This window comes from Microcebus murinus, chromosome 8 (genome assembly GCF_040939455.1).
Source record: "Microcebus murinus isolate Inina chromosome 8, M.murinus_Inina_mat1.0, whole genome shotgun sequence".
NCBI lineage: Eukaryota > Metazoa > Chordata > Mammalia > Primates > Cheirogaleidae > Microcebus > Microcebus murinus.
The window spans coordinates 106,839,232-106,857,903 of record NC_134111.1 but is presented as its reverse complement, the minus strand read 5'-3'; the positions used below and the strand labels follow the sequence as shown (position 1 = coordinate 106,857,903).

Below are 18,672 nucleotides of genomic sequence, written 5' to 3'. Positions count from 1 at the left end.
TGTCGACATTTTTTCATGTGATTTTCTAGCCTGTTTTGGAAAAGTCCTGCCTCTACCACAGGCACGTGAGGACCCCGAGTGAGGCCCCCTTGCAGCCTCGCCTGCCTGCCCCCTCCCACCATGTCCTCAGGTCCTCCTCGCCTGGGTTCCTGGTTTTCCTCCCGAGTGTGAGCTGGCGTTTCGCAGCTTGCCCTGCTCCGGCAGCCAGTGACCGCTGCCCTGCGTCTCCCTCCTTCCTCGCCAGCACAAACCCATCTGGTCTCCCCCAGGCGAGACGTTCACCTCCCAGATTAAAGGAAAAGCAGCAACTGGTGCTTCAGATTGCTGATTGCTCTGTGGGGCACGTCTTGTATCTTGTTAGGAATTATGTCTGAGCATTTGCAAAAAGCTTCACAACACGCTAAATGCATTTTTTCACACTGGAGTCTTGCTGGTTTTCAGTGCTGCTGCTGCTGCTGCTCCTAAATCTGGTCTTTCCCTCAGTTCCTAGCTTGGATTCATTTGCTGTTTGGTAGCGAATCCCTGAACAAGGTTTTCAGCCAGGGCCCTCAACTCCTGTGTCGTGTGTCTAGAAATGTCTGTCTCTTGTCCTCAGAGCTGACCTGTCCGCCGAGGGCGGGGTCCTAAGGTGCAGTCTGCTCCCCCCACCCGTCTGCCCCACCAGGTTTGCCCCTCAGGGGGCAGGCGCTTCCCGGAGTCCCACCCAGTGTGTTCTGACCAAGGCCGGGTCAGGACGCGGGCGCGACCATCACCCTCTGGCCGGCTGCAGATGCGGCCCCAGGGCAGCCACCAAAGCGGCGCAATCTAGGGCAGCTCCATCCAGCTAGGGAACGGACACGCCCCCAGCGACTCTGCCCCGGAGAGTGGCGAGTGCCGCGGAGGAGCTGAATCTTTAGTTCCGTTTTAATGAACTTGAGTTTGAGCAGAGCAGCCGTGTGGCAGTGCGTGGCCCCACGCTGGACGTGCTGCCCTGGCCCTGGACGTGGGAGGGCCCGGCAGCCTCAGGCCGCAGCTCTCACTGTGGAGGGGACCCGAGGGGATGGTAAACCCCGACCCCGGTGTCTGTCGACGCCAGGGTGTTAGTGCGAGGCTGCGTCGCAGTGGTCAGAGGTCAGATCTTGGAAGAGAGACTCACGTGGGCTCACGTCTGCCGGCCTCGCAGCACAGCCGTGGGCCACGGAGCTTCTGCCACACGTGGGGCCCCGGCGGTCAACGACAGGCACGCAAGAGCGGCCGGCACCGGGCCTGGCGTGGCCACCGCCCCGGCGAGGAGAGCTCCGAGGACCCCGCACCCAGGCGGCAGCACTGCCGCCCAAGCTCGCTCTTAACCTTACTCGACGTGTTCGGAGTCGCGTCGGCTGGTCTGACAGGCTGGACCCCGAGAGCTCGGGCTGGGGGGCCCAGACACCCCCCCCCCAGCGTGGGACCGTCCCCACGGCTCCCACAGACCCGTTCTCGAGGCCCCTCGCAGAGGAGGAGACCAGCAAATGGCCAGGGACGCGGCGCCCTGCAATAACCGCAGACGATCAGCCGGGGACGGTGGCAAGGTTTAATGGTGACGCGCCTCGGCGGCCAGCGGCTTCATGCACGGCGCGGCCGGCGGAGCCCGTTGTTGCCGCTGGCCCGTGACTGCGGATAAAGTGACGACTTCAGGAGCAACGGAGGATAAAAAACCGTGGCTGGGCAGTTCTTTCGAGAGGGACCGGGCGAGGACGAGGACTCAGAACCGGACGAAGGTGGCGTCGATCTGCCGCACGGAGGGCAGGGCCAGCATGACCTTCCGCCGGTACTGCGGGTCCTTCTGCAGCGGGTTGCGCTCCAGGTACACCGTCTCCAGGCTGCGGGCGCTCTTCAGCTCGTCCAGGTCGCTCCAGCTCTCGATGAGGTTGTCGTTCATCTGGGGACGCAGGGCGCAGGTCAGGAGAGCGCTGGCGCCGACCGCCCCGACCGCGCCCCGCCTCGGGGAGGGCCGGCAGGGCCCTGGTCCTCCCGCTCGGGACGGTGAGGTTCGGTGTCCGGTCTTCCCGGAACCTCGGGGAGCCTCTGCCGCCTCTTGGCACATCCCGGCCCCTTCCCGCAGCGTCCCGAGCGTCCCGGCCACCGTGCCGTGACGCGGCGGCGCGACCTGCGCCTCCCACAGACGGGTTCTCGGGACTCCCCGAGGCCGGGACCCCATGCTGGAGCCAGTGGATCGGAGGCTGCTGCAGCTGGAGCTCGCGGCTGCTCTGCAAACACCTGCACGGCTCCTTCCTGGGGCGTCCCCACTGCGGACCTCAGTGGCGCAGACACCCCCACGGCTGACTCCACACCCCCACCTGTGCCAGGGATCTGCCAACGGGGCGGCGGGACCCGGAGGTCCAAGCAGGTTGGCATCTGCCACGGCCTGCGGGAGGGGACCTGCCTTGGCAGGAAGTCCTCTCTTCCCAAACGCTGCTCAGGACCGAGCACGGGTGACTGTGACAGCACCCTGCCACCGTGTGCGTAGCCCACGCCTGTCCCACGGCTGCACACAGCCCTGCCAGGATGAACTTGAGGGGCAAGAAGCCACCGTGGCAAGCCCTGCCGCGCCGGGTGAAGTCGACAGGTGTCTCAGCATGCCACGCCCCGCGCCCGGCTCCCTGGCCGGCGCTTAGAGGAACCGCGCATTCCAGCAGCACCTCGTCCCAAACCTGGTCCCTGGGTTTCCTGCCAGGTGCCCTTTCCCAGCGGGCCCCAGTCATGGCCACGCTGCACACCTGTGGGCCATGCTCGGAGGAGCAGGCCACGGACAGCACCATGCAACCGTAAACAGCCCCCACCCCCCACTGCCCGGCACACGCAGCGCCGAGGCCACGGGCTGGAGACGCTTGCGTTCGTTCACACGTTCCACGCAGTGGGACAGTTCGGTCAAAGCGCCATCGACCCCAGCATGTGCTGAACTTACCCAGAATTCCTGGAGCTCTGTTAGGTGGCTGACATTTTCAATCTTTTTGATTCTGTTTGATGCAATGTCCAACATCGTGAGTTTGTTCTGAAATGAGAAGATAAAATTTTTCCTGGGTTACCTCAGTTCAACAACGTCTGTGTGACCTCGCGTGTAGTGTCCCTGCCTTCCCAGGACAGGGCACGCTAGGGAGGGCGACGCGACCGCCCACTTCCTGCAGCCTCCCTAGGCCAGCGTTCCCCTCAGGACCTGCACAGCCACCCCCTCCTGCTCGCGCGATCTTGGGGCTCGAGAGCGCACCACACTCCGGGCACATGCGCCCAGACCGTCCCGTGAGCGACCCAGTGAGGTGGCAGGCCCTAGGGAGAACAGAGCGGCCCCAGGCCTCTGGGAGGGGCTTTGAAGACAGGGTGACAACTATGGCAACATTTATTTTGTGCTCATCACGAGGACATGCATCATACCAAGTAGCCCTCAAGGCAGAATTCCTCTCCCCACTTAGGGACGAGAAACCTGGGGGGTTCGGGGCGGGGGTAAGAAGCTGCCCGGGCACACGGTGGAGGCGAGAGGTGGTAGCTTGGGCCCGAGCCCACGCTGCCGTCTGGGGAGAGGCCTCCGGGACACAGGAGCAGGGGGGAGGCCTGGGCACTGTGGGGCGAGTCTCGTGCTGCCTGGAACTCGCCGCTGCCGGAGCGAGGAGGTGAGCAGATGCTCAGTGACCGAGGACGGGGCCAGGGACACTGATCACCTGCAGTGGGGAGCGCACGCCCCCCCGGGAGACAACACCGAGTATTTACAGTCGTCTACCCGAAAAACAGTCACGTTCCGATACAAATCAGCTAAGCCTGGGCAAAGTTATTTTTGAAGCTTACAGAGTTTCAATATTTAACAGAAGAATAGTTTTGTAATGAAAATCACATCTATTAAAGCTCCACCGCTGGCTACAGTGTGTTGGATCAAACCAACTGGCAAGTCTTTCTAAGCTCAAAAGGAAAGCGCTCACAGCTGGCTGACAGCCTCCGACAGGCCTTTGTGGCCTTCCTCTCTGCCTCGTCCCTTCCCCACCCCGTTCGAGAATTCCCTTCTATCTCCTACTATGTTCCGGATGTTCTGACTCCCAATCCTCCCAAATTTTAAGGGAAAGTTTTAAAAGTCTGAATATCAAAAAAACCAAAAACCGTAAAAACACACAAAAGCACCCAGCCAGCAGCTCTGCCGACCGGTGTCATGGGACAGCACATTTGCCACGGGGGAAGAGGTATGCTTACTTTCCTGCCTCCCAGCACAAAAATGAATTCCAGACGTATTAAGAGATAAAACCTAACAGAAAGTCGTGTCTGATCTCTAGTTGAAGACAATCCCAGAGGAAAGATCGTCACATTTGACCTTGACAGTCCTTTAATGCGTTTTTTTTCTGTTTTTTTTCAGAGGTTCAAGAACGAGCTGCTTAACGGAGGTCAGGGTGCAGCACCCCAACTGGTGCAAGTGTGAGCCACGCCTCCACCTCACCTGCCTGGGACCCCTGCCTAGGTGACCCACTGCAGGCTGCAGACAGGCGGCCTGGGGGGTGGGGGGCGCTAGGGTGCTTGCAGATGGCTGCAGGCAGGAGGGCACAGGGCCCCGAGCGTGGGCTCCGTGGTGCGTGCCCAGCCCCAGGGCCCTCCACACAGCCCCCGGCTGCAGCCGTAGCCATGGCCCTGCCTTTGGGGGTTCCCTCAACTCATCATCGCTCCTCGCAGGAATGCAAGGCTTACATGCTGCTTGTTAAACTTTCAATTAATTGCAAAGTCGGAGAAAGATGGCGAAACTTTCCACAGGCAAATCCTAATTTTTCCAGAATTTTATGTGGATATTGGTGAAATGAATTCAAAATGTGGTTTTTCCTGCAAAACAACATTACTAATGGCAACCAGGCCCTGGGGCTGAGACACAGAGGCCAGAGGAGGTTTTAATGAGATTAAAACTCTGTTCATAATAACAAAAATGACCAATCTGGTTACATTTGCTGGCAATTAAAACAAAACAAAAAAAAAAACCCCAGTAAAATTGAATGAGAAAAAGTCTTTTATTTGTCTTGAATATCGTACTGAGGAAGAGCAGGTTGAGCTGAAGGCAGCTGTGGGGCGGGGCGGTCCCAGCCTGAGCCAGGAGAGGAGGGCAGGAGGGGGAGTGCAGGCGAGAGGGAGGGAGGGGAAGCTGCCCAGCGCCCAGAGGAGAAGGGCAGAGAAGGGCAGATGCCCCTGTGGGCTGGGTGGGGAGGCAGAGGCGGTGGGGAGCGGACGGGAAGCTCAGGGGCCTGGAGGGGAGGACAGGACAGGTGCTGCCACCAGCTACCCTCTGTAGTATGGGCTGTCTGTGGGCAGCTAGGGTTTGTTTGTTCAGGTCTTCCCAAACGCCTACAGCACATGGGGCACACCTGTGCTGAAATTCCACACAGCCGTTCCGAGTAAGGCGCCAGCCCTTCCAGGCCCAGGTCTCCCTCGCCCCCAGCCCGGAGGGGCTCCCTCGGTTTTCACGGCCAGCGCGTCCCCCCAGCATCAGCCCGGGGCCGGCTCGTGCAGCCTGGCCAGCTGCCGGCCCCGCCCAGCGCCCGCCGCCCGCACAGACCCACACAGACCCGGGGAGCCTTACGTTGCTCTCCAGGCCCTCGATGACCTCGATGCCGTTGTGGCTGAGGTAGAGCTCCCGCAGGTTCACCAGGCTCTGCAGCCCCTCGATCTTGGTCAGCCGGTTGCTCTGAGAGAACGACGCAGACGGCAGGTGTTAGAATAACGGCTTTTAGGAAAGGAGGTTTCTTATCATCTTGAAGAATTCTCGGACTAGGGCATTTCACTTAAAATGTGCTAGAATGAGATTTGTGTAAAGGGAAAAAATGGATCACAGTTTTGCGTCTGCTGTACTGGGCTGAAATTCACGCATGGGTGTCAACAGGTTTTTATGCAGAGAACTCACTTTTTTAAATGTTGGGAAGGTTTACCTGAATTAATTTAATAATTTTAAAACGTCAGAATTGCTGAATACTTTAAAAGTAAATGAATTTTTATTCCTCTCACCGTATATTACAACTCAAATGAGACTTTGTACAAGAAGTCTATGGAACACCTGCCTGGCCAAGGGCACCAGCGTTTCCACGTGCCAGGCCCTGTCCCAGAGCACCCCGCCCCGTCCTGCCTCAAGGGTCTGAGTCCACTAAGTTGCTTCCAGCAACAATGGTGACACGGGCGTAGGCAAACTCAAGTGCTTGCTGATGCCCCAACACAGAAGGCAGTAGAGCTTTGTTCTCTGTACAACGGGGAAGGAATGGCTATAGTCATCGAGCCAAACACTTTAGGAGGATTTGGAACAAGTTTGATCTTCTCCCGTGCAAGTATTAACCAGCCCTGACCACATTCAGCTTCCAGGATCGGATGAGATCGGGCAAGCTCAGCCTTCTGAGGAGGTCCCCTTTGGCTAAAATCCACCCAGGACTATTAGTGGGAAAAGGAACATGACCCTTACAGAATGAAATTTTCCTTCAGCGTGTGTGCGAGCCACGCATGTGCATGTGCGCGTGTGTGTACGAGTCTGTGGCGTCCAAGCTCAGGAAGATCAATACCTGCATGCTGAGAACTGTCAGGTTGGTGAGTGCATCCAAGTTCTGAAGTTTAGTGATTTTATTTTTCCCCAGAAACAAGCTCTCCAGGTTGGTCAAGGCGTCGATGTTCTCAATCGCCTGTGGAAAGGACAAAGGGGCAGTCAGCGCTGCGCGGCCCGTGAGCGGCGCCAGGCAGAGGGACAGGCCTGGCCCGGGGACAAAGCCGTCTGGGTGTCAGCTCTGCGCTGGCAGGCGAGTTACTTATCTGCTCTGGGAACGTCCCAGAGAAATCTACAGCATGAAAACAAGGGCAAGAAAAACGGTGGGGAGGCCAAGGCTCGTCTGTTGAGCTTATTCCCAACTCCAGGGTTTCCAGAGCTCTGGGGTTCTGGGGAGCAGGGTGGGGACCCCTGGCCTGACAGCGTCCTCGACACCCTTCCAGTCTGAGCCTCTGAGCTGACACATCATTACGACATTCTACACAGCACCCGCCAAAACCGACTCCCGTGAGCCTCAGTCTCTACCGGGCTGAGACGCTGGAAGTTCTCACGGCCTTTGAAATCCCGGCGTGCCCACTGAGGACTCCTGTGGCGGGCGCCTCACTCCGTGACTCGCTGCTCTCCCGCTCTGCTCCACCCATTGTTGCTCTGCTGCGAACGCATGCTCCCCCACGCATCCACGAACCCGCCACAGGCAGGGACGACACCGCCCTGCCTGGTCTTTGCAGGTGCCCTGTGTGTAGCAGGTTGCTTAACGATTCTCACTTCAGTTCCCTCCTCAGTTCCCTCAGCAGAGTGCACTGCTCTCTTGGCACAAGTTATTCTTTAAATATGTCAGCAGACACGAAACAAGCAAGCTAAACACGTGCTAGCAGAGCGGGGCAGGGCAGAGCCTCCTCACCGGCCATCACCGGTATTAATTTGTGATGACCCACAGTTCTCCTGGAACGTTCCACACTGAGGTCCCTGATTAAATGCTGACATCGGGGCTGCTCTCTAGTTTTGCATGTGCTGCTTGGCTATTCGTGGCCACGAGCTCTCTGACAATGGCCGTCGAGAGACTCTTGCCAAAGCTGCCCTCCCTGGGTTTGCGCCCTTGCCCGGCCTCTCAAGGGCCCAGCAGGACTAACCATGGTACACCGTGATCCCTCCAGCAGCCACTCGGGGGGCGCTTCAAACACGCGGTGCGGTGTGCATGCTCAGAGACACTTGCCTGAGCCGCCAGACGGGGCTGCGGACACAGGCTCAGTGCCGTGACCCGGGTTGGGAGCCAGGGGTGGGGTTCTCGGGGTCCTCTGGCTGACGGAAGCCCCGTCCCTGCCCATGGGAGCCCCACCCACCGTCAGCCCTTCAGTGACGCCCTCACAGGCTCCCCCCACAGATGCCAGGGACTCTTGATGCCAGTTCAGAGTCAGCTGGCGAAGGACTTGCTCTCGCTCCTCCTACGGAACACCGTACCCTGTTCTAGGAGTCTCTCATGTCATGCTGTCCCAGGTTTCAATGTCAAAGGGATCCTGCGAGCAGATCTTACCCCGCTGGGGGAGCAGCCCAGGGGCATGATGCCGTCCAGGGAGGACGGGCCGATCCAGCACTGTGTTCCGGGGTGTCTCAGCAGCAAGACACCTCCTAAGGCCCCTAGCGCGGACGTCAGTCAATGCGAGTGACGCCTTTGCTGCGCTCACTCTGGGGAAAACCACCATGAGCACGTTCTGGAGCCAGGTGCTCTGGGCTGGCTGGTTCACCCCAGGAAAAGCACAACCGGAAGGGTCTGCCTTAGGGCCATGGTTTAGATGGACGGCAGCTGAAATCTACGTGCAGAAGAAAGGCTAGACCTCCCAGTCTGGGCACACATTCTTATTAATGCTGACTTCCAGTTAGCATTTTTCCTTAAAAGAATCCCGGTCAGCACCATCAGCAAATAAAAGCCACCCACACACGGCCCGAGGACGCATGGGCGCGTCTGCACCTACCCGGATGCGGTTGGATCCCAGCTCCAGCATCTCTAGTTGGTGTAAGTTGCTCACGTTCTCAATTTTGTTGATTTTATTGTTGACCAAGAAGAGTTTCTTCAGTCGCGTCAACTTGTCAATCCCTTCAATGTTTCTCAACAGATTAAAAGAAATATCTAGAACCCTGGGAATAAGCAAAATTTTTTTTAAAAAAAATGAGCACAGGTTGCATAGAATTCAGCTGACTCAGAGGTGACACCCCCACCCAGGGGGCTGCAGTCTCCAGGGGATCATGTGCCCAGGAGCTGGGAAGAGAAGAGGGTGGGCCCACAGTCTCCCAGTGGCCTGGCTCCCAGCATCGTCTGCGGCAGGGCCTGACTTCAGGCTCTGCACACCAAAGGGACCTGAGAAGCACTGAATGAAAAACAAAACAAACAAAAATCCACTGGCAACAAAGCGGCAGAAGCCCAGGTAAAGTTTTATCTAGGACCTGTCTCCTAAAATTAATGCCATTTATTCCTTTATTTAAAAAAAAAGCTCAAATGGCAAAAGAGGAAATTATGGATTTACCTTCCCCTCTACCTAATTCTGACACCATCCCCGGATGGAGACTGCAGCCTTCCCAGCAAAGGTTTGCTTTGCGAGCCCGGACTGCCCAGCCGGCTGGCCACACACAGGCGGGCAACGTGCCCCCCTGGAGCCCTGAACACGGGCAGGCAGGGACCTGGGAGCCAGTCACAGGGCAGGACCCTGTGGCAGAAGTGGCCTGGCGCAGGCCGACAGCTGGGCAGGGTCGGCTCTGGGGGGCTGGGTGCGCCAACTCAGCTATCTCCCCGCACCCTGGTCTGCTCAGGTTTCCGGACTCACTCCAGCTCCGTCAGCGCCTCCAGATTCTCAATCTTCTTGATCTGGTTGTCGTAAAGATCCAGTTCTCGAAGACTCCGTAGCTCCTCCAGATTCTCAATGCATTTAATTAAATTCTGACGGAGGCAGAGAGTCTGGGGGCGGGAAAAGGACAGTTGGCGTGGGCAAGGGGAGGCCACAAGGAAGTGTCGGCTGTTACTGGAGGACACGGGACAGGCCTTCCTGGTGGAAAGACGTGCTTTCATTCCGCTGCTTTCTAGAAAGGCGCTGGCCTCCAAGAGGCAGGCGAGTGAGGGTGCTAAGCTAGAACTGCCCTGTCCCACCTGAGGCTGGAGGCCAGCTTGGCGCCCACAGCCCTACTTGGAAAGGGAGGGCTCGTCTGGGCTTGGGAGTGTGTGCCGTTTCCCAGCAGAACAAAACTCCTGGGGGACTCCATTCTGAGAAACCAACTTAGCTGAGGTCCACTAAGGACAGTGAGGCCTGGAGAGTGCTGAACCGAACGCAGGCTCAGACCTGCCTCCAGCCACTGCCTGAGCTCCAGGGCCACCCCTCAAGCTCACACCCACCAAGTCAGGAAAAAGGCAGGCACCTGCCCAGATCCAGCGGCGGCTCGGCGCCTTCTGTGAGATGGGGCAAGTCCTGGGGCCTGCGCCTCAGGACTGACGTCCGGTTATGGGTTTATCCACACCCCAGCGAGTGCCGCCAAGTCACCACAAGGCAAGGCCAGTGCCCCTCTTACCTTCACTTTCTTCAGAACCTCAAACCCTTCAATCTTCCCAATGCGATAGTGATTCAGGTCCACATCCTGGAACACAACAGAAATCTCCCTCAGCTGCAGCAAAGTGCCCAGAGACCTGTCTCCTGAAACGGGAGTTATGGAGGCCTGGCGGGTGGGCGGCGGTGTGGGGAGGCTGAGGGAGGAGGCCCAGCAGCAACGGGACGGATCCGCAGAGGAAGGACGATGGTGGCAGCGTGTGTTGCCAGAGGCTCTTTTACGTCAGTTTTATGTAAAACTGACCCTCAAAGTGATTGGTGTGTGACACCTTTTTCTCACCCCAGCTCCCATGAATGCAAAACACATGCCCAGACTCCAAGGATAAACACCCTAGCCCAGCGGTCCCCAGCCTTTTTGGCACCAGGGACCAAAAGGGGCGGGGTGGGATGATTTGGGGATGATTCAAGCACATCACATCTACTGTGCAGTCAGACCTCTCTGCTAGTGACAATCTGTGTCTGCAGCCGCTCCCCAGCGCTGGCATCACCGCTCAGCTCCCCTCAGATCACCAGGCGTTAGATTCTCATCAGGAGCGGCAACCTGGATCCCTCCACGAGCAGTTTACAGTAGGGTCCGCGCTCCTGTGGTAATCTAATGCCGTCACTGATCTGACGGGGGGGCGGAGCTCAGGCGGGGATGTGGGCGACAGGGAGCGGCTGCAGATACAGATGAAGCTTCACTTGCTCCACACTGCTCACCTCCTGCTGTGTGGCCCAGTTCCTAACAGGCCATCACCGACTGGGACCGGTCCGTGGCCCGGGGTTGGGGACTACAGCCTTATCCCGTCACCATCAGAGGTGCTCTGTGGGCTCGGGAGGCCCAGCAGCCAGCCGCCACACAGTGTGGGGCTCCGGCCGCCCACAGCGGTCCACGGGCACACACAGTTTTCCAGGGCACTGCGTACCATGGACAGCGCAACCATCGGAGCCATACCGTTTATGATCTGCCACACAACACCAGATGGTCAAACAGAAATGGGATTTCAATAACTTGTATTAAAAATAACAAGAACACAGGAATCAGACCCTACTAGGGGAGGTGAGGTGCTTTCTCTAGGGAAGTCATTTACTAATCTGGTACCTTCATACAAGACAACCTGATGGTCAGGGTGGTCCACACCACACGCCCTGAGGCTGGGCCAAGCAGGAGGCATTACCTCTGCATCTCTGTCCAGGTTGATAGTTTCCATGTCCACAGGCAGCTCATGTTCTTCTGAAAAAAGGAGAAGAAAAGAGAAGTCCGCTCAGAACCCGTTCAGAGGAGGCAGTGGCCCCAGGCTTCTGTAAAGAACCGCCTCCCCACTGAGGTCTGGAGAAGCTTGGCTCGTGAGCCAACTCAAACCCTGAGGAGAAACACTGGGATGGTACAGCAAGGCCCTGGAGGGTGTGGGAGGGTTAAACCCCACCTCAACAATGGTGTCTTTTAAATATCCTGAGTTTCCTGAATTCAGCTATTGGCAAAGGTCTCCAGACTTCCATCTGTACCTCTGAACTAAGAAAGGACACGTAGTCTAAAGCTGTTGGCAGAAAGAAGGGCAGGGAGCCCTCGGCTTGTGCACCTGGCAGCAGCCGGCCTTCCCATGTTCTTTCCTGTTTTGTTGGCGGCAATAAGTCAGGCTATTTGAATACGGATCGTGCTGGGCACATCAGATGTTCCAGGACGCGCCTCTTATAGCTTTGGAAGGTGGCCCAGCACCTACAAATGCCTCTCTCTGCGAAGAGCAATGCGACATGAAGCACAGCTCAGCAGATAGGATCAAAGAGCCTTGCTGAATAATTTAGACACACTTCTCAATTGGGAGACTGGCGAACTAATTCCAGCAGAGAAACTCATTTGGATGTCTTCACCCCAGAGAGGCGCTTCCTCTGGCCTGGGGCAGCTGAGGGCAGCTCTTCCTCTCCACTGCGTTGCAACTGGCTCAAGCTCAGGTGCTGGGAAGGACTAAGATGCATGCGGCAGACACGCACACAAAGGCACATACATGTGCATGCACACACACACACACACACACACACACTCCTTAAAACTTGAAGAGTGACAGTAATTGCTTAATATCACCAGACATCCAGTCACCGTTCACATTTCCTCAACCATCTTCTCAGTTCTTTCCCTAGTTTGCTTGAATTAGGATCCAAATAAGGTGACACATTTCAACCGGGTGGCGTTTGTCTTGCAATTCTTTGTTGGATGAAACAGGCTGCTCATCTTGTAGTCCTCCTCCCATCTGGACACAGACTATGGCACCAGGATGCTCTCTACTGTGTTTCCTGCAAATCGCCTGTCACAGTTCCCGTCTCACCTGAGCCCACACCACCCCTCCTTCCCTGGAGCACATCTGTATCCAGTGCTGCAGTGGAGCTCACAGTCCAGGCCTCACACCGGCGGCTGGCTCCTGCCAGGATGAGTGGTCAGGCCGGCTCCTTGACTGGAGGCCTGAGGGGAGTGCTCGACACTGGGGCAGCTTCAAGGGAGGGCCCCACACAGCTGGATTCACTTCACTGCCTTTTCTATAATGAGCAGCTGTGGCTAGTTAAAAAATATGATGCTTACTATAGTTTATCTAACTTTAACTTTGTAGGACACCAACCAATCTAAGAATTAAATAAAAGGAACTGGGAAAAATAAAGAGATGTACCCCAATGCCCCCAAAAGACAGCATAAACCCAGTGTTCACAAGCTTAGGGAGGTGCACTGGAAGAGGCACTATAAGTAACGTAGGTTGCCCAGTTCACTCAGCGTCCTAACCAGAAAGTAAAAGGGACGCCATGGACAGCCATGCGGGGCCAACAGGTAGAAACTGGGCTGTCCCAGGCTTCTCCAGACACATGGTCACAAGCTCTAAAGAGTCCTCCTGTAATGCATCAACACAGGGTTGGCCCCACACTCAAAATGTTGGCTAACCTCTCAAACAAGATTCCGGCCTAGAATATCCTCTGAATGCCTTATGTATTCATCATATTTTAAAAACAAGTTAGGGAAAATAAGTAGAAGGTTGACAGTTAACATGTTTAAGTTTGTTTTATTTGAACTTAAGACTTAAACACAGTTATAAGAGCAAGTCCTGGTTTCTCTAGGGACTAGAAATGCATGTTCCCAGAAAACTCTCAGTCAGCTAGTCACCTGGAGGAAAGAACCTTGGACTCAGACAAGCCAGGCACCAGGCCAGGCCAGGCCAGCTAGTCTGTCTCATCGCCATGTGCCTTGAGTGAGTCGTAGTGAGTCTTACAGTTCTCACGGACAACACGTTATGGCATCATCACAATTACACATCGCAACAGCATCATTCGACTGTGCTGGCGAGCCAGGGATAGGCAGCACACGGCAGCTCTGCTAGCTCTCTGTCCTCCCAGAACACCCAGTGCCTCGGCAGCTCACGTCTGAGGACAGCGGGGCTCCCCGACGCCCGCTGCCCATGACTAAGTCAGACGGTAATGAAAGCTCCCATCCATCACTCCCATGCACTCTGCTCCACCCACGGCACTTCCAGAATACCGACTCTGAAGTTCCAAAGTAAATGTGGCTAGTACTTTTGTGGGAATCTTCTTTTGCCTTAAAATTAAGTTGCCATAGTTACCAATCATCTTTGCCGGCAGAGAGAGCACATTATTTTAAAAATTAGCTTTATTTTATAAATTTAATTTTTAAAATAGTAATGCATGATTATCCATACCTTGTATAAAATCTAGAAAATATAGAACCTATAGGTCCTTCTCAAACCAGCTATTTCAAAGACTCTAAGCAACAGTTTGACGTATTTTCTTTTTTAGGCAAGTAAAACTACATATTCATTTTTTTAGCTAAAAATAAGATTTAACATGCAAACTATTTAGAAACTTGCTTTTTTAACCTAATAATATATCATGGACATGCTTCTGTGTTCATGGTTTCTCTCATTCTTTTCAATATAAATTGATTTTCTAAGCAAACAAACCAAAAGGCTTGGGCCATTGTTGAGGAGGGCAAAAACCCACCATTATGGGCTGAGAAATTACTTTTCTTAACTCTAAATTTATTTTGTTGTTGTTATTCACTAAAACAATAGGAGACACTAGGCGTGGTGTCATGCACCTGAGTCCCTGCTACTCGGGAGGCTGAGGCAGGGGGATCACTTGAGCCCAGAGTTCAAGGCTGCAGTGAGTTATGATCACGCCATTGCACTCCAGCCTGGGCAAGGGAGGGTGATCCTGTCTCTTAAAAAGAAAGAAAGAAAGAAACAAACAAACACCCCCCACAAAAACCAAAAGAAGAAAACCCCCCAACAACAACTGGAAGCTATGGGCCCATTTTCCACATGACATTATTTTCCTGACCTCTGGGCACGTCAGAAGTCCACCCCCAGGCCCACAGAAATGGTGCAGTGGCATTTGGAATGGCTTCTCCAAGACAGTTGAAGTTTCTATTGCTCTGGTAGGAGGACACAGAAACATAGAAACCAGCCACAATGTTTACCTCAAATCTTGCTTTCTGAACATATGGTTAATAAAACAATTTTCCGGTTCTGTCCCAGATGACACACTAGTACCAATATTAGTAGCAGTATCTGCCTTCAGTAGAATTATAAGAAAGCCACATCCTTCTTGCAAGTGCCATAGACGAGTTGGCCCACTGAGGGAATGTCTCAGAGGGCATGCTTCTCCCTGAGAGCACAACCCCCTGCCCCTGACCCACTGAGGGTCTCCAAGGAGCACAGTGGTCCTTCCCAGGACCGACACAACCCCGTGACCGCACGGACAGACCACATGCAACACAGCCAGCACCCCTGAGCGAGCCGGCCTGGTACCTTCTGGGTTCTCTTTCCCCTGGTCCTCCCCATCCTTCAGGCTCTGTCTGCTGAGGCTTGTCACACTGCTGCCATCAAGCTTCCTCCCTTCTTCATCACCCGACTCTTCGGATTCGACCCGCCTGTCAACTGAACCCACACATCAGTAAGAATCCACAGCCACTTTATGTGAGTATTTGAGGAATATGTAGCACACTTGCACACAGCTGTAAGTCAAAAAGACAGCTCAGAAATGTTTGTTGAATCTAGTTCAATGAACATCTAAGTGTCTCCCATGGCCCAGTACCATATGAGGCATACCGTGGCAGGAGATCTGGGGTGGAGAGAGCAGAGCATGGAGGCCACATGGATATTTAGGAGAACAACATACTATTCCTGCCCTCAAGGAACTTGTGACAAATTGCCAAGTGTTCTGAAAGCCTTGGCATCAACTCTTGAATGACTCTCACTTTTGGCCTGGATGTAGAGGGGACCACTGTGACCCCTCGAGCCACATACCTTCATCCATGCTCCACTATCCATTTGGCCAAGAAAACCAGCCCGGGTCACAGGCCCACGTTCTGAAAGGAATCAAGACTAACTCAAACCAGATGGGGAGGGGCACCAGTGAAAAACCAGAATATAGCCAAGATGCTGACTACCCAAGGAAAAGTCACTGGGCAGAGTGCTACCAACTCCAAGCTTTTAAAGGTGGCAAACAAAATATTTTTTAATAAATATTTTCTGAATTAATGAAAATATTTAAAGCAATAATTAAATGTGGCAGGTAAAACTTCTTTAGCAAGGTTGTCAAATCACTTTTCTTTTTCTTACTTTTTTTCATGACCTCTTTTGGAAGACTGGAAGATTTGAGGCAATGATATTATTTGGAATTATCAACCATACTTAAAGTACTCTCTTTCCTGACTATGGCTTTCTATAAAGGGATGTGCTCTTTGAGAGAAAGAAAGTTCCTCCTGGTATTTCTGGCTGTGTCTAGCAAAGTAGCATCCAGGAAAGGATTGCTGTATAGAACAAGTCCTTATAAAATCTACTTCCAAAACATCCAAATTCATTCCTTCTTTCCTGACCCAGCAACCGCCTTGGCTCAGCTACTACTTATTACCTGGGACCTGGGCTCCTGCCCTGCTGCCTGACTGGTCCCTCTGTGACCTGTCTTGCCCCATTTAGTCTATTCTCCATTGACAGAGATTCTGATCTTTGACTCCAAAATTATTTCTGGAATGCCAATGGCTCTTCCTGAGTTTGCATCTTCTCCCCAGAGACACAGCTTTGGCAAATCATTCCTTTTCAAAGCCTCAGTCTCCTCATAGGTAGAAGGGAGACTGTACAGTACCTATATCTCAGAGATGCTGTCATGGTTAAATTAGAAAAGGCACAAGAGCAGTTAGCATGTGCATGACATGCAGTAGATATTTAACAAATTAGTTATCACCAAGCATGGGCACTCTGTGGTTCAGGCTTAAGGAAATAAAGTTCTCCCTAAGAGGAGAACTCCAGGGAGAGGAGGGGAGTGGGAAGAGGTTAGGAGGGGCTTAGCTAATGAAGGGCAGCCAAATTGAAACCTGAGAGCAGCAGAGAGGTCTGGAGCATGGGACAGCAGACCAGCATGTAGGAAAGTGACTGGGGTGCTGGGGGTGATGGGGTGGTGAGCAGGGCAATGAAATGTAGCCTAGATAAGACTAATGTCTGAGTTAGGTACTGGCAGTGAGAATGGAGAAAGTATTGAAGATCTGAAGATATTAAAAAGTAGAGGTGTCAGAGCTCCTTGACTAACTAGACATGGGCGGGAGTGGGTGGGAAAAGCCTGGCTTTTGTATTTGCCATTTGCTAAGACATGGAAACAGCTGAAGAGAGATAGAGGAAGGTGGATAGGGGAAGAGGCACTTCTTACTTACAAAGATTCAAGCAAAGTCTTAGACCTTTAATATAACCTCCACACCGCCCCCAACCTTCTCTGGCCAGCCTCACTGGCCCCTTCCCATCCTCATCACATATGACTGTTACCTTGGTGAAACTCCCCTTCACACACCCTTTTGCCTTAGACTATGCAGTTTCCTTTGTCTGGAGTGACCTTTGATCTTTTCCCTAACCCTATCCCCAACTTGGTTGACTTCTAATTATTCTTCAAGGTCCACAGCTCAGAGCTGGCCTTGGATGTGCAGCCACCACTACTCCCAAACTAGCCAGTTCTTCCCTGCACCACCCACCTCCGGCTCTTCCCTAGCACTTTTCACCTGAGACTGTGACTGCTCTTCTGGGAGGTCTGTACCCCTCACCGAACCAGGGGAGCCAGAAGCATTTAAGCACTCCAGGACACGATTGACTCCGCAACTGGGGGTAAGTGTACGTGAATGTGTGTGCATGTGCAACTGCAAGTGCGTGTATATAATTAAGTACATACCCACACGTGTATGTATAACATATACACATACGTATATAGATACAAATTTTTTCCAACAAATTGAAAAGGAGGAAGAAAGTTGAACTGTATTTTCAAAACTATGACAGCCTTGAAAACAGGCACCGCCCTCTATAACTCAACCTTTTTATTCCTCTGCTCTTCGCCACCCCTTCACCACAGTCCATTCGCTTTCAAGAGGAGACCCTTCTCCACCGCTGCCACATGAACCAGTGAGCAGACTCCGGTAGGTCCCGGGGCCTGCGCCTCAGTTTCCTCGTCAGCTGACGGAGGACCGCTCCCCCGCTTCCTCGCCTGTCAATCTCAGAGGTTCGGGGCGAGGCTCCAACCGGGCTTCGGAGCCACCGCGTCCCACTCAGCCCCACCCCCCGGGCCTGGGCTCGCGCCGCCGCTCCTCGGCTCAGCTCTGGGTTCCTCCCGGCCGAGGCCGCCCTCCGGCCGGGGCTCTCCCAAGTCTGGAGCCTTCCCCGCGCCCCTGGGTCCGGCGGGCAGCTGTCAGGGGGCCGCGCGGCGGTGGCTGGAGGCAGGACGCCGAGTTTCCCTCCCGCAAGAGTCAGAGCTGGCCGGCCGCTCCCTCCGCCCGTTGCCCGCCGCCCCCAAGGGCCACTCACCTTCCATCATCTCCTGCGACTGTTGCTGCCCCGCGCCGCGTTCCGCCGCCATGTTGGCTGCTCTTCCCCTTTCCGGAATCGTTGCCTCAGGCTGTCAGCCAATGAGGATTCCCGGCTCCGAGCCGGCCCAGCCAATGGAATCCCGGAGCAGCGGCTGAGGCCCCCCGACGCGCCTGCGCGGGTCCAGCGCCTCACGGGAGCTGTAGTTCCTTCGCGAGGCCGTCCGCCTCGCCTCCCGCTGCCAACTCCGGGAAGCCCGGCCCGGGGTGCCGGCGCAGGACGCTCGGAGACGCGGCCGAGGGCGGACGGAGAGGGCGTCGAAGCGGAGGAGAGAGGCGCTCTGGCCTCGCGGGTCGGCTGAGGTCACTGTCCCGACCTCGGAGCCGTGGGAAGACCGCGGGCCGGGCGGATCTCTCCGTGGGTGGCAAGGTGCTGGCGGGTTCCACCTGCATCCCCGGCTCCGCGAGCCTCGCTAGCCGCGTCTGGACAATGGGCCGAGGGGCAAGAGCAGCACCTTTCCCGGCGTCCCCGCACGGACTGACCCCGTGCAGACAGCCTCCTGCTCTTGACGCTCAGCGCAGGGCGGGCAGGTGCGGGGCGCCAGCCGTGCTCCGCTCGCCGGCTGTTCCCAGCCCAGTGCAGCTGCTGCAGCCCTTGCCCGCCCCTCAAAGCCGTCCCGTGCCCCCCGCCTCTGGGACTAGGCCGCCGACAGGCGCGCTCCGCGCTGCTCACCCTTCTTGATGCCAAAGCGGGAGGATACGGCGCTCGCCCGGCG

At 55.2% G+C, this 18,672-nt stretch overlaps 1 protein-coding gene across 1 annotated transcript; it reads right to left on the bottom strand.

Annotated features, from left to right (window-relative positions):
• Nucleotides 1–1,535: 1,535 nt before the first annotated feature.
• PPP1R7 (protein phosphatase 1 regulatory subunit 7) lies at nt 1,536–18,655 on the bottom strand. The gene is made up of 10 exons (XM_012755624.3): nt 17,898–18,655; nt 14,865–14,993; nt 11,241–11,296; nt 10,049–10,114; nt 9,313–9,443; nt 8,467–8,629; nt 6,519–6,635; nt 5,555–5,659; nt 2,924–3,010; nt 1,536–1,897 (listed from the first exon to the last, which is right to left on the bottom strand). The coding sequence occupies exons 1-10, from the start codon at nt 17,947–17,949 to the stop codon at nt 1,721–1,723; spliced, it is 1,083 nt and encodes a 360-aa protein (XP_012611078.1). The 5' UTR covers nt 17,950–18,655; the 3' UTR covers nt 1,536–1,720.
• Nucleotides 18,656–18,672: the final 17 nt, after the last annotated feature.